Source organism: Strix uralensis, chromosome 22 (assembly GCF_047716275.1).
Source record: "Strix uralensis isolate ZFMK-TIS-50842 chromosome 22, bStrUra1, whole genome shotgun sequence".
Lineage (NCBI taxonomy): Eukaryota > Metazoa > Chordata > Aves > Strigiformes > Strigidae > Strix > Strix uralensis.
Window position 1 is genome coordinate 8,139,969 of NC_133993.1, and position 14,030 is coordinate 8,153,998.

At 60.8% G+C, this 14,030-nt stretch overlaps 1 protein-coding gene across 2 annotated transcripts in view; it reads left to right on the forward strand.

The window, feature by feature from the left end:
* Positions 1 to 692: 692 nt before the first annotated feature.
* Positions 693 to 14,030, forward strand: part of KCNH6 (potassium voltage-gated channel subfamily H member 6) — a 33,717-nt gene continuing 20,379 nt past the window's right edge. The window contains exons 1-3 of one of the 2 annotated variants that reach the window (XM_074891875.1): positions 693 to 956; positions 4,033 to 4,263; positions 12,646 to 12,801. In XM_074891875.1, the coding sequence (XP_074747976.1) occupies positions 881 to 956; positions 4,033 to 4,263; positions 12,646 to 12,801 (463 nt within the window). In that variant the 5' untranslated portion in view covers positions 693 to 880. The remainder of the gene's footprint in view (positions 957 to 4,032; positions 4,264 to 12,645; positions 12,802 to 14,030) is intronic. The other variant, XM_074891876.1, reaches the window with a different exon arrangement.

Genomic DNA, 14,030 nt, shown 5'->3' on the forward strand with positions numbered 1-14,030 from the left:
GTCCCGACACCCCAATCCTCCAGTACCCCAAGGACCCCACCTCCACCCTCCCAAGATCTCCCCTACCCCCCAGCGCCCCAAGGACTCCACCTCCAACCCCTCCATCACCCCCTGCCCCAGCGCCCTAAGGACCCCGCGTTCAGCACCCCCATCACTCCCCAACCCAGCACCCCAAAGCCCCCACCTCCATCCCCCCCAAGAACTCCCTGTCCCAGCCCCCCAAAGCCCCCACTTCCATCCCCCCTATCCCAGCCCCCCGGAAACGCCATCTCCCCCCCATCACCCCCTGCCCCAGCCCCCCAAGGACCCCCCCGGCACCCACCTGCTCCCCCCTCCCCCGCGCTCCGCCCCGGAGCACCCCCCGTCTGCGGGGCCGGTGCCAGGCGGGGCCGTGCGGGGGCCGGTGCCGCGGGATGCCGGGGGGTACCGGGGAGCCCCGGGGGGCGCGGGGGGGGTGCCAGCTCCCCGGCCGGCCGCTGTCGCTGCTGACCGCTCCTCGGGAGCCTCCGGCGGGCCGGGGCAGCGGTGACTAAGCACTTTGGGGATTTCTACTCTTATTATTTTATTCTATTATTTTCTCCCCCTTCCAAGCGGGTCCTCCCCCCTTCCCCCCCCCCCCCCCCCCATCATCCTCATCCTCCCCGGCCGCCCCCGCCCGGAGCCGGGCGCGGCAGGGCGGGCGGAGGGGTTCCCCCTTCCGGCCACCGGGAGCATGGGAGCCCCGGGCCGGCTCGGCTCCAGAGCTCGGCCAGCCCTGGGGTGAGGCGGAGCGGGGCCGCGCCGTGCCGGGCCGTACCGAGCCGCTCCGGGGCCGGGCCGCGCTCCCCGCCGCCCCCGCGGGAAGTTCCGCCGCTCCCGGGGCGCGCAGGGCGGCGGAGCGATGCCGGTACGCCGGGGCCATGTGGCCCCCCAAAACACCTACCTGGACACCATCATCCGCAAATTTGAAGGGCAAAGTGAGTACCGCACCCCCGGCCCCGCTCCCGCTCCCCCCGCGGCTGCGGGCGGCCCCCCAACTTCGGGGCACAGTGGGGAGCAGAGAGGGGGGGGGGGGGGCAGGCGGGAGGGCAGAGTGGGGCCACCCGCAGGGTGTCCCCGGGGAAATGAAGGCGCCCCTGTGACCTCCGCGGGTGGGGGGGGGGCTGGGGGAAAAGGGGTGGGCGACAGCCAGGCAGTGTCCCCGCTGGTATTTATAGACAGAGTGACACAAGGGGGACGAGCGGTGCCAGCCCCGGTGGTCCCCGGGGGGCTGGAGACACTGCGGCCCCCCACAGTCCCCGGGCTGGGAGGGGGTCCCCGGGGTGGCAGGGAGGGGGTCCCCGGCGTGGCAGGGCTGGGGGAGAGGGGTGTACGCCAGCACAGACGGGCTCGCTGCCTGTTTGCCTTCAACTCCGCGCTGCTCGGAGGCAGCCGTCCCTGGTGAAATGTTGCCATTTGCTGTTGCTCGGAGTAATCCCTTTATATGAATTTTTGGGCTGGTTTTTGATGTCAAATATAGCGAAGAGTTCGTGCGCATCGGGGAGCGCTGGGGTTTGCGTTCGGCTGGCTGGGGGCCGTGGGCAGGAGGCGGAGGGGGCTCCGCTGTCTGGGCACCTCAATGGGGTTGGGTCCCCCCTACGCAGCCAGGGATGAGGGGAGGGGGACAAGGGATGGGGGTCACCCCAAATGCTGTGCCTGGGGGGACACTGTGGGGTGCTGGGGTTCTGCACTCCCCACCGCCTCGGCTCGCTGGGGTTTTTCTCCGGTGTCCGATGCCGGGTGGGCAAACATCCCTGGCGCTGCCGTCGCTGCCAGATCTGCGCTGCCTGCCCTGGCAGTGAGTGACGTGACCCTGGGGACGGGAAGCGAGAAAAACTGTCCCTGGTTCCTATCGGTCCCTGCTGGGAAGCGGCGGCTGGGGAGCAGCGGGGGCACACGGCGCAGTGCCAGCGGGGAAGCAGCCAGGCCCCCTCGTCCCTGCCCGCTCCCTGCCTGCGCTCTGCCAGCCATGTCGGGCACCAGCTGGGCTCTGCCGAAACATCGCCCCACGCTCCCCCGCGGCAGCTTCGTGCTGTGACAGGTGTTGGGAGACACCAAACCAGCCCCCCGGGCCCCCCCGCGCACCCCCCCCCCCCCCCCCGGCCATATCGCTGTCACTGGCATCCCTTGTTCGTGGGTGCCTTCACGCCCCCCCCCCCCCCCCCCGCAGTGCCTGTGGGTGCAGCTGCACCCGGTGAGTCCCCCCGAGCCAGAGAGGCCCAACGCTTCCCTCCCAGGGCTGGTGCAGAGCCCTGGTACAAGCAAATTTGGGGTGAAAATACCCCCAAGGAGACCTGGCTCTGCAGCTCCTTCCCAGCCCGGCCTTGGTCACATCCCCTGCGCTCAGCACAGCTTTGCTCCGGCGCCCTGCCAGCCCCGTAAATCCTGTCCTGCGCCAGCCCAGCCTGGATTCAGTCTGGATCCTGCCCGCGGGGCTGGTGCTGGATGGGGAAACATTCATGGCAGGTGGGGAGCACACCCCAGGAGCGGGGCTTTGGGGGGAGGTCCCCTCCTTGTGCCACCTTCCAGCTGGTAGAACGATTTGGGTAGAAAAGGGTGGGGAAGAGGCAACTGGGAAACATCTGGCTGTGGTGGTTTGTGCTGTTTGCAGCACCGGCGCCAGCGTCAGCCCTGCGTGGGAGAGGGAAAGGTGCCAGGGTGGGAGTCCCCCGCAAAGGGCCACCAAGGGCTGTCACAGGGTGGGATGAAGCAGGAGACCTTGGTGCGGCATCCCTGGCAGCACCGGTTTTACTGGGAGGCATCCTCCAGAGCTGGCACTCTGCAGGGGATATTAGAGAGAGCCCCGATGTGCTGTGGAGGGGTCCCCGCACCCCACCAGCTCCCGGCGCTGGGTGCCGCAGCCGTGTGGAGGTTTCTCCCGTGTTTGGGTGAAATTCCCCACGAGGCTGGAGCGCAGCGGGGCTCTGGAGCACGCAGGCTGCAGATGCCATTCCTGGGTAATCCAGGAGATTAATTGGGGTCTGGGCTGGGAGGCAGCCTCCAAACGGACCCTCTGCTCTGACCTGCCTCCGGCTCCAGCCCAGAGCTGATGCCAAATGCCAAGGGAGATGCTGCGGGGCGGGGCACAGCATCCGTCGCATCAGCATCCGCAGCCCCAAGTCACATCCCAGCAAACCTGTCCCAGAGTGGGTCCTCCCCAGCCCAGCACCACTGAGCTCCTTGGAAAAAAAACAAAACAAAACAAAAATCAGGCCAAATCAAAGCTCTAGGCTGGGTTTCCCCCAGGATAAGGATGGAAGCAGCTCCATCTGGGCTGGGCAGCCTGAGTGGCTGCAGCACCAGGAGGGGTTGGGGCAACACCACTCCCTGCCTCAGTTTCCCCTTTCCTCCACCTGAGCCCTTTTCTTCTTAAGCACAGGGCCCACGCAGCCCAGGAAGGCCTGGATTTCAGCTTCAGCCCGAAGGCACAATTATCCCATAAAACATTAGGAGAATCATTAGTGTGATAGGTTTCACCCAGCTTCCCACAAAGCCAAGCCTCACGCTCACTCCCCCTCTCGCCCCTTGCTTGACTTCAGTCAAATCTGAGCAAGGGTGGGAAGTCTCCAAGATAATGCAGGTCCCTGATAAGCTCTTGGGGAGGGACAGACGCTGCAGCTCTTCCCTCTGCCTACAGTGCTGGATGGGGACAGATTGCCCACGTGTTAGACAGCAGCGAGTCCCCACATGTGAGATGTCGATGCTGTGTGGGTTGGCCCACCCCAGCAAAAACTGCCTTTACTGGGGACCCCCACTTTGGGTCCCCCTGTTCCCACGGTCACCAATTCACATGAAATTGGGGGAATATTCTCTGTCTGAAGAGCAGGGCAGCACCTGGCAGCAGCCACCCGCCCCTCAGACCTGTCACCGGTGTCCCCAAGGAGGCCATTCCTGCACAACGCCACAGCGGGTGGCATCACAAATCCCAAGCACCCCCCACCCACCCAGCCTGTCCCCCATCCCTGCGAGTCCCCACCACTCGCCTAAGCCTTCTGCTCTCCTGACTCCCCGCAGACCGCAAGTTCCTCATTGCCAACGCCCAGATGGAGAACTGCGCCATCATCTACTGCAACGATGGCTTCTGCGAGATGTTCGGCTACTCCCGCGTGGAGGTGATGCAACGACCCTGCACCTGCGACTTCCTCACCGGCCCCGACACCACCAAGAGCTCCATCGCGCAGCTCACCCAGGCCCTGCTCGGCTCCGAGGAGTGCAAGCTCGAGATCCTCTACTACCGCAAAGATAGTAAGAGTTGCTTTTTGGGGTGATGCGGTGGTGGGAGGCATCACCTGCCTGGGATTTGGGGTGTCTGAAGCCAGTGGTGGGAAGTGAAGGGGGTGTGATGCTACCGGGGCATCAGGATTGCACCCAGACCCAGGGCTTTGCTGAGGGTGAGTCCATGGTGGCTCCCAGTGGGGTGGAGCCATCTCTGCTATGATGGGGCACTGGGGGCATTGGGACCTCAAGTGATGGAAGTTGTTTCCAGATTATTTGGGAATCGGGTCATCTGTGAGCCCTGGTGATGGCTCAGATCTCCCAGGGCAAGCAGTGGCATCGCTCGTGGGATCCCTGCGTCATGAATGAGGATCCCGTGGGAAGCCCGTGGAGGAGCCAGGTGGGGACACGGGTCTCGTGGTCCGTGCTGCAGGATGAGATGAGACAGACCCCCCGTATCTGCCAAAAGCGGGTGCAGCCGATGGCCTCGGAGCTGCCTTTTCAGCGAGCAGGATGTGGCTGTGCGTGCACAGATGGAATTATGTTAAGATGAAAATGAAGCTTTGATGGAAAATACTAGTGATTAGTTCTAATACTGCAGGAAGTTAAATAAATATTTAGTGCTTGATGCTGCAAACCAGCAGCAGCCAGGGCTCCCAGGGGTGGGGGGAATGCAGATTGGGTGCTCGCTAGAGGTTAAAAATATCAAGAATTTCCTTTTTTCAACCTGTGGGGTTTTCCCATGGCTTTAGACTGTATTGATCGGCCTGAGCAAGGGGCTGCACCCCGCCGTCGGTAGCTCCCTGGGCAGCAGGATGGAGGAGAAACAACTGGAAGTGAAGGCAAGGAGAAGGCAGGAGTCCTGGCTCCCAGCCCGGCACACTATCTCTGGGGCTGGGACCCGGGTGTCCTGGCCTTCCTCCCAGACCCTATCTCCTGGGCTGGCATCCAGGTGCCAGCATATCGTCCCCGGGAATTATCCGCTGGCAGCACCCCTGCATGTTAACCCGCAGGGTTAACCCGGTGGGGCTGGACCCGGCGCCGGGGCAGGATCAGGCCGCTCACCAGCTGTGTTTCCTGTACAATTTTCCTCCCATCCTCACCGAGGGACCCTGGTTGAGGCTCTTTCCCCCGGGGCCAGTCCGGGGTGAAGCGGGGCCGGAGAGCGGTGCCAGGGCTGGGCTGCGAGTGCCCCCTTGGCCGCTGCGATTTGCAGGGGGCTGGCTGGAGCCCAGCGCAGCCGGGGAGGCACGAGGAGAAGCGGGCACATGCTGTCCCCCTGCTCCCATCCCAACACCAACGCGTGGCCATGGCAAGGACAGTGTGTGCAGCCCTGTTTCCCCCACTTCGGGATAGTTTCCCCATGTCCATCCCCGGGCACTGCTTGGCTGGGAGCCCAATCCAACATCGTCCTCCCCACTTTGAAGCGTTCCCGCCAGGCTTGCGGGATGCTCAGTGCTCTCCTCGAAGCTCTGCTCTTTCTCCAGGCCATGGGAAACTCTCAGCGCAGCTCTGAGCTGCTTTCTTCTCTTTTTTATTTTAAAAAAAAAAAAAAGCTGAAAAAAAAAAGCCCAGAAGCAAGCCCTTCATGTCTATTTTTAAAACCCAGCCCCACCAGCAATATGCTTTCCAATTGTTTCCCCCCAGCACTCAGCCTGCAACTGCTCAGCCCATTATAAATGGGTCTTATCGGCAAAGAAAAGGCCTTCGCATTATAGGGAGCTGCTGCTTAATTAGCCGGCGGAGGCTCGGAACCTGCCTGTCCTCCTTTTCATACCGGCAGCACCAATCTCCAGCCTCGACCTGCTGTTTATTACTGCGGTACTCCCGGCTCTGCAGCTCGCGGGGTTGTTTCCTCGCTTTTCAGGTTGCCAGAGACAATATTAAACCCCAAATCTGCCTGTCGGAGCCCCCCGGCAGGACCAGGGTGGGATGGATGGAGGTAGGTGGGAAAGGGGGCACCCATGGGTGTGCGGGCAGGTGGCTCTGCCCATGTGCAGGCAGGATGCTGCGTGATGGGGTGATGCATGTCCCTGGGGACAGCCTTGCTGCTCAGTCCTCTCCCGGACACCCATGCTGTCATTAGCTAATTATAAAAGGAGCCATGGGTGCTGATAGTGACCCCAGCTCTGAGCGGCCAAACTGGAGCCAGGAACCAAGTCCCGTTGGGGGAAGATGGGACCGGCCCAGCACGGTTGTCCCTCCCTGCCATGGCAGCCCCAAAAACGCCTTGGAAAGAGGGGAGAGCCCGACTGCGGCACGTGTGGGCTCTAATCCCCTGCTCAAAGCTGGGAGATCAGTGAAAAGTTAATTTCCTTACAAGATGCTGCACAGCTGGGGCTGCCCCAGCCAGGGGGGTCATGACAGGATCAGCTCCCGCCGGGGCGAGGAGCAGCCACGGCCACCAGCCCTGGGGACACACTCCAGGGCTGAGCCGAGCCCCCTCCAGCATCCCCTGGGGACAGCACGGAGGGGCTGGCGGGGCTGAGCTGCATCCAGGGTTGGGGTTTTTTTCCTCCCCGAGGGTGATGGGCTTTGCAGTGAAGCCCCCAGGGTCCCCGGAGCGGGGCTGGTGGCCGCAGGTGTTGGGCACCACGGTGCTGGCATGGCCCGAGCGGCAGCAGCTGGCAGTGCCCGAGCGCTTCGCCGTTAATCTGCATGAATGGGATGTTTATGAATATGAAAGGGGAGATGCAGGGCTGAGACAGCCGGAGCAGCTGGCGGGGCAGCCGTCACCTGCAGCCCCAGCCCCTCCACCCCAGTCCCCTCCCCGGGCAGAGCCCACGGCTTGTCCCCTCCAGCAGAAGCGGTTTGTGCTGGTCCCTTGGGGCTGGGGATTAGGGACCAGCTCAGCCCGGCAAACTCGTCACACTGGTGCTGTAAGCCGGGATTTCCCCCGGGGGCTCCAGGAGGGGGGGAGGGTGGGGGTGTCACAGAGCGATTGGGGCACCCGGTGTCACCCAGGATGTCCCCCCGCAGCTCTCCATGGGGTGCCTGAGCAGCTGTGGGGCAGGCAGGCACGAGTTGCAGGGTGTCACCGCACCCAAACGGGACAGGGGGACTCATGAGACATGTCCCCTCTGTCCCCAGCCCAGGGCACATCCACGGCACAGCAATCACCCTCCAGCAGCTGCTGCCAGGCAGCCCTGGCTAAGGCAGGCGGGGATGATCCAGCCAAGGTTTCTCTGTGCAGCTTTATAAACAGCGGCGTGTGACGTGCCCAACGGGCTCGCTGGAAGCGGGAGGGCAAATCCCACCGGCAGCTGCCGGATCCTGGCACCGTTGGGGCTGGGGGCCTGTGCTGGCAGCCCCAGGGAGCCCCATGGGGTGGACAAGTCAGGATGGAGGGGACCTCCCGGGTGTCAGAGGAGCAGGGAGGCACGGCCAGCTGACAAAACCCCAACCTCAACTTAAGCTCTTTGCTTGTGCAAAACTGTGGGGTTTAAGCCAAGCTGGGGCTGTTTGCTTTGCATTCCTTTAAGGTTGGGCTTGGCAGAGCCAGGCTGTGACCTCGGGAAAGGGACAGACATCATGGCCCCACTCCAGACAGGGACTTATAAACATCCCGCCTCGCAATGACAAATGCTCTGGTCCCAGAGATCCCGCGTTGTGGGGCCGATTCTGCCATCCTTGGCACGGCTGTGCCGCAGCTCTGGCCGCCCCCGTTGCCCCGGCTCTGCCCTAGGGACAGCACAATTGGTGTACAAAGCTGGAAGAGGCAGGTTTTCCATCCTCTGCTGCTCCTTAGATGCTTTGTGCTCAGACCAGATGTCCCACAACCAGAGGGACAGGCCCAGAGCATCCCCAGCACCTCCAGGGATGCTTCCCAGGAGGCTTTTTCCTGAAATTCCTGCCCCAGCAGAGCCCCAGATTCCCACCCCAAACCCTCCATCCCCATCCTCGCCGGTTGTTGCATCCCCAGTGGGAGGTGGCCCCATGTGCCATGGGTCCCTTGGGATGGCCAGGCAGCCCCGGGAAATGCTGTAAGAGCTGCAGCTTTGGCCGCACAGCCCCATGCTAAGCTGGACTAATTCCTGTGGCTGGTAGGGATTTAGCAAGGGAAGGACCATGGGCCTGGATGTGGCCGCTCGCTTCACTTGTGGTGGAGGTTAAGCTGCATTTTGCCAACATCCTGTATTGGTCCGGGACCCCTTTTGGCTCCTGGGGATTGGAGCATCCTCCCACCTGCACCCCAAAACATCCCACTGGGCTTGGAGGCCTCCTTCTCATGGCTGCGTTGTCTGTGGGTACCCTCGGTCTCCTGACCCTCCTGGTTTTCCCCCTCCGCTGCTGCTTCCAACCATCGAGCTCCCCACTAAGTGCAGAAATCCTGCTCTTTGTCACCGCACAGGGGTAACCGCTGTCCTACCACCATTATTTAATGTCATTTTATTGGTTCAGGGGTTGCTGCAAGGAGCATTTTTGCCAGTCTGGTGTCACAGCGGGTTTCAGTCCCCTGATGCCCCATTTGGGTGTGGGGAGAGGGGCCGGCGCAGACCCTGCGGTGCACATCCCCTCCCGGCACAGGGGGATGCAAACCTGGGTGCGGGGGCTCCCCAGCACCCATCACTCACCCCAGACCCCAAGGGAGACCCATCTCCCACCAGCTCATCCTCCACCTCCATCATTTTCCATCCCACCTCAAGGATTTGCTTTCAGGCCTCCCAGCAATCTGCGCTTCCCTTTGAAGTTTCTACCCAGACCCAACGCTGATTTATCCCCGGACGGGAGCAAGACTCAGCCCTCCCAAGCATCTCCCTGGGCGTGCCAGCCAGCCCTGGAGCACGGCTCCGTCCCCATCCCTGTCCCCATCCCCTCCGCGCCCTTCCCAGCCCCTCTCCTCCCCTCCGTTATATAATACCACTATAGATTTAGCCACTCTGCCATGAGACCCTGCAGATTAAATCTCCTGGCCGGGGGGAGGGAAGGACTCGGTAAGAGCTCCAAGGGCAGATTAATAGCTTGCTTTTTTAATATTCATAACAATACTGGTTTGTGTCCGGCTCTTGGAAACCCCCATGTCCTGTTGATTAGTTTAATACTGATGATACCGACAAATGCATTAACCACCAGCGGCCGTGGAGGATAAGAGAGCTGGGGAGGGAGGGCCCCCAGTGATGACATTTTTAATGTTATTAAGTGCTTGCTTTTATGAAGGTCAGAAGACAAGATGGGTTGGAAAGCGCAAACCTCCGAGTGCTTGGCTTGGGGGAGGTGGGCTGGGTGCTGGGAAGGTCAAACCCAGCCCAGGGTTTTAGGGAATGAGCTGTTTTTCCCAGCCTGTGCAAACCCATCACCTTGGGTGTGGGATCCTCCAAAACAGCATCCATGTCACATCCCTCCTGCCGAGCCCTTTCCGCAGCCCCTGGGCTGGGTTTTGCCCCGGACGGGCACGGGCACACAGGCAGCCCCACGGCAGTGGCCACGGAGCACAGGCAGGTTGTGAATGCCCCCAGGGCTCCTCCAAGAGATCATTTGGCGGCTGGATAAAATTAGATGGATGGAGACAGATTAGCTGAACAGCTGAAGGGAAGAGACAGGCAGATGGATGGGGACAGTCGATCGAGGAACGAGGATGGGAGCACAGGGCTGGGGTCCCTCCTGGGGCCAGCTCAGCCCACCGGTGCCGCTGCAGGTCTGGGGTGCCTGGTTTTTGGGGGGAAGGATGGGGACTCTCAGCATTTGGCAGAGCCCAGGCTGGCTCACCACAAGAAAACCAAGTCAGGGCAGAGGGTGTCAGAAGTCTCCCAGCTGCACCCTCTCCACAGAGCTGGGGAGTGCCCCAAATCACAGAGACCCCAAATCCTGGGGGACTGCCCTATCTTTGGGCCAGGCTTAAGGGAACCTGCTGCTCCTACCCCCAGCCCCGATGCTCCACCGTCCCCTTGACGCCGTCCATGCTATGGGGTGTGGGTCTGAGCCAAGCACTGAGCTCCTGCCATGCAGGGATGTGCCTGGCGGGGCCACTTTTGGGGTGATTCCACTGGTTTTGGAGGGTCCCACACCGAATTAACTTCTGGTCAGCCCTGAATTGGTCAGGCAATTGGACTAGATGATCATTGTAGGTCCCTTCCAACAGAAATAGTCTACTCTATTTAATTTAAGAAGGGATCAGCATGGGGGCTGGCAGCAGCATCGGCCAGGGCTGCTCAGGCTCAACACCTCCCAGATTTGCAGGATCAAACCAGGCACCAGCTGCCTCCCAAACCCAGCCCCAGCCACCTCCCAGCTGCTCCTTATATCCTTCCAACAGGATGTAACTGGGCCCAGTTTTCAGCTGTTCAGCACTGGCTGTGGGATTAACCCTTTCCATGCCACATAGGGCCTGCCATGATCCGGCCCCCAGGAGAACAGCTCAGAGGCCATCCTCTCCCACCACCTGCGAGGAGCTTAAGGAAAAGTGAAGCAGTGAAAGGGATGCAGCAGGGCAGAGCGTGTGAGCCAGGATCAGGCCATCTGGATCAGGATTCCTGGTCCAGGGGGGAAGCATGGAGCTGACGGCTGCCCATGCCAATGAACCCTGCTGGGCTGCGGGTCTCCAGGAAGTTGGTGGTGCCTCAAAATCACCTGCGGGGAAAAAAAAAACTCATTTTTTAACACACTGAAGGAAAACGCATCCAGTTGCCGTTGGGCATCACACACGCAGGCGAGTGGGCACACACGTGCACACCCCCTGCACACACCAATGCCGGCAGTGGCACTGGCAGAGCCACAGCATCCCAGGGATGGCACCACATCCTCCCGCCCGGCATGTGCCACCTTAGTATCACGCGGGACACCTCACTCACTTGGCATCACCTAAAGGACACCACTCACCTTTAACATCTCTAAAAATCCTGATGAAGGGAGGGAAAAGGGCTCATTTCTTTCCCTCCCTGCTGGCTCCACACGTGGGTAGCCCGCAGCGTGCCTGTGCGTCCCTTCGAAACAGGTTTATCTGCTGAAAATCCCTCCCCCCGCCTCCTCCCCAGCTCACACGTTTAAGTGGATTTCCTCTCCCTGTGGTGAACAATGATGAAATAAAGAAAGAAAGAAATAATCCTGGCTGCCAGGCCCTTTAAATGGATTTCACCGTATCCATTTCTTTCCCGTTCTTGTGCATGTGTGTGTGTGTCTGTGTATGTGCACATCCCTGACGTCACGGCAGATTTTGAAGTTGCCCGATGCCGGCCATCTGCTCCTGATTACGGGAGGCCCTGAGCTCCTTAATATTATATGCAGAAAGGCTGACATCCCCCTCCCGGCCGGAGCTTGGCCACGGCAAGAGTGGGAGAGCACTGGATCGAGCCGGCAGCACATCCCTGCCCGATCTGCTAATCCCTGGTAATCAGAGCGCAGGGGAAAGGCGAGATCAGGGATCCACACCCGGCAAAAACTGCTGCGGAAGGAGGTTGCTTTGCTCTGTAGCTGGGCAGTGGTACCTGTTGCTCCATCATTTGTAGAAGGGTGGGGGTAGGAGCTTGGGGAGGGGGTCAGGGAGTTTGGCCAGAGAGGCTGGGGCAGCAGCTGCAGCTCAGGGGCTCCCCCTCCCACCAGCGCCAAAGCAACAGGAGACAGCCCAAGGAAGGGACCCACAGTAATTATACCTTTGCCTAGGGTCTTTGAAGGATTTGGGGACCCCCCTGTATCCTCCACGTGCTGCTTTCAGAAAGGGCTGCAGGTATTTTTAGGTGCCCCTAATGGCAAACTGGTGCACAAGCAAAGCCACGGGGTCAAGCTGGCGTCCAAGAGTCACATCCATGTGGCCTCGTGCCCTGTGGCCATGTTCAGGGTCCTCCCCGCAGCCCCCCTCACTCCAAGGACACTGAGCCAGTCCTTGTGCCATCCCGTTCCTCAGTTTCCCCATGGCAAGAGTGAGGTGAGGCTGTGCCTGACCACTCCATGCCAGTGCCTTTAGGGGATGTCCTTGGGGGTCATCACACCAGTCCTACCACATCCTGCTGCCCGCGGTCGGGACAGGGTACACAGTCGGGCTCACCCCTACTGCCCACATCCAGGGCACGAAGAGGGCTGAATTCAGTCCCCAAAAACTATCTGGCAATCGCAGGGCAATTAGCTACGGTGTGATTACAAGCAGCATGCTTAACGAGGTTAAAGCACTACCTGGGACTTTCTGAGTTCTTAATTACCTTCTCTTTAATTGCTGCTCTAAAGTACATTAATATAAATGACTGTCTGGGACCAAAAAAAAAAAAAAGGCAAGATGCAATCTGTGTGAGCTGGGATGCTGCAGAGATACGACCCTTTCCCAGGGCTCAGATCAGCTTCCAAATCCTCCACTCCCCATCAGCAGGGATTACACCCCTCAAAGTGCTTAAAAAAATATTTTTCTGCCAAAAATGTTTTGTGCTGGGGGAGTGGGCAGGCAGAGCCCCTTGTGCAGTCCCCCCTGAGCCTGTCTCTGCTCCGCAGCCTCGTGTTTCCGCTGCCTGGTGGACGTGGTGCCAGTGAAGAACGAGGACGGCGTCGTCATCATGTTCATCCTCAACTTCGAGGACCTGGCACAGCTCATCGCCAAGAGCGCCAGCCGGAGCCTGCACCAGCGCCTGTCGCAGAGCTGGCGCGGAGGTGGGTGTCACCGGGGACGGTGGGGACGGCGGGAGGGCAGCGCAGCATGCTCAGGGCTATCCCCACCCCGTGGTTTTCTCAGGAGCCTGTGGGGGCTGGAGGATGCACCAGTGGCAGGGCAGGATCCTGCACCGTGGGGCTGAGCCCCACAGAGTGCCCAAGGGCAGAGGGTTGTGTTTCTGCACACCACAGCTCTGTGCACTTGGGGGGGGTCGAACCAGCCAAACACTTAACTGGGTGAAAAAAGGCCATTTGAGCCAGCTGGGCCCCCCCGCCCAGCCCCTCACGTGCCCACCAACCCACACACACCTCCAGAACCCCCAGGGACCTGGGGACAGGGGTGGGGACCGACCCCACTCACACGGAAAGGTGCATTTTTAAGGAGAGGGTGTCTCGATGCGAGCAGAGCCGTGGAGCCCCTCTGCACACGCCCTGCCTTGCTGCCTCCTTTTCATATTTAACACTGGGAGGTTTTTTTCTGGCAATGCCTCAGGCCTCTCCTGCATGCCTGCAGCACTGTGTTGGCCAGGGCAGGAGGTGCTGGTATGGGACAGGACCTGCAGGCAGGGTCATAGGGAGGGCCAGGGGGCATTTGGTGTCACCGACAGCATGGCTGTGCTGTGGGGACATCACTGAGGCAAATGGCACAAGGATCATTGTGCTGGCATGGCTCTGCCTTGGCTTTGTGCTGTTCCCTGCTGTCCCAGGCTCATCCTGGGGTTTTGTGGGGCTTTTGGAGGCAGTGGAAAATTCAGATTCCCTTTTTTGGGAAGGCTGGATCAAAGGGAAGCCGTGGTGAGGCTCTCAAGGGGATGTGGATACCCAGGGATGCAGATGTTGGATCTGACCATGGGAAGGAGAGCTGTAGCTTCTAAATATCCTCCTGCTATATGGCCCTCGGTCACCCATATTTAAGTCAGGAAAATAATCCTACATCTATCTTCATGCAAACACTCCCTGGGGATGCGGGTTGCTCTAGGGAGGCTTTGGGCAGGCCTCAAAGCAAAGCTGTGGGGGCAGCCCGGGTCTGTCCCCCCCATGGCACACAGGGTGGCACAGCAGGACTGGAGCCAGGGCCAGGGCCACATTGGGGACCGACGGGGACACTTCACACCGCCCGTTGTATCAGTACGGTAATGCGAGTTTTAACGCATTCACACTCGGTGCATACATACATCCCGGAGCCATTAAGGTGTTTGTGTGCGCGGCAGCGGGTGCCAGCGGAGGAG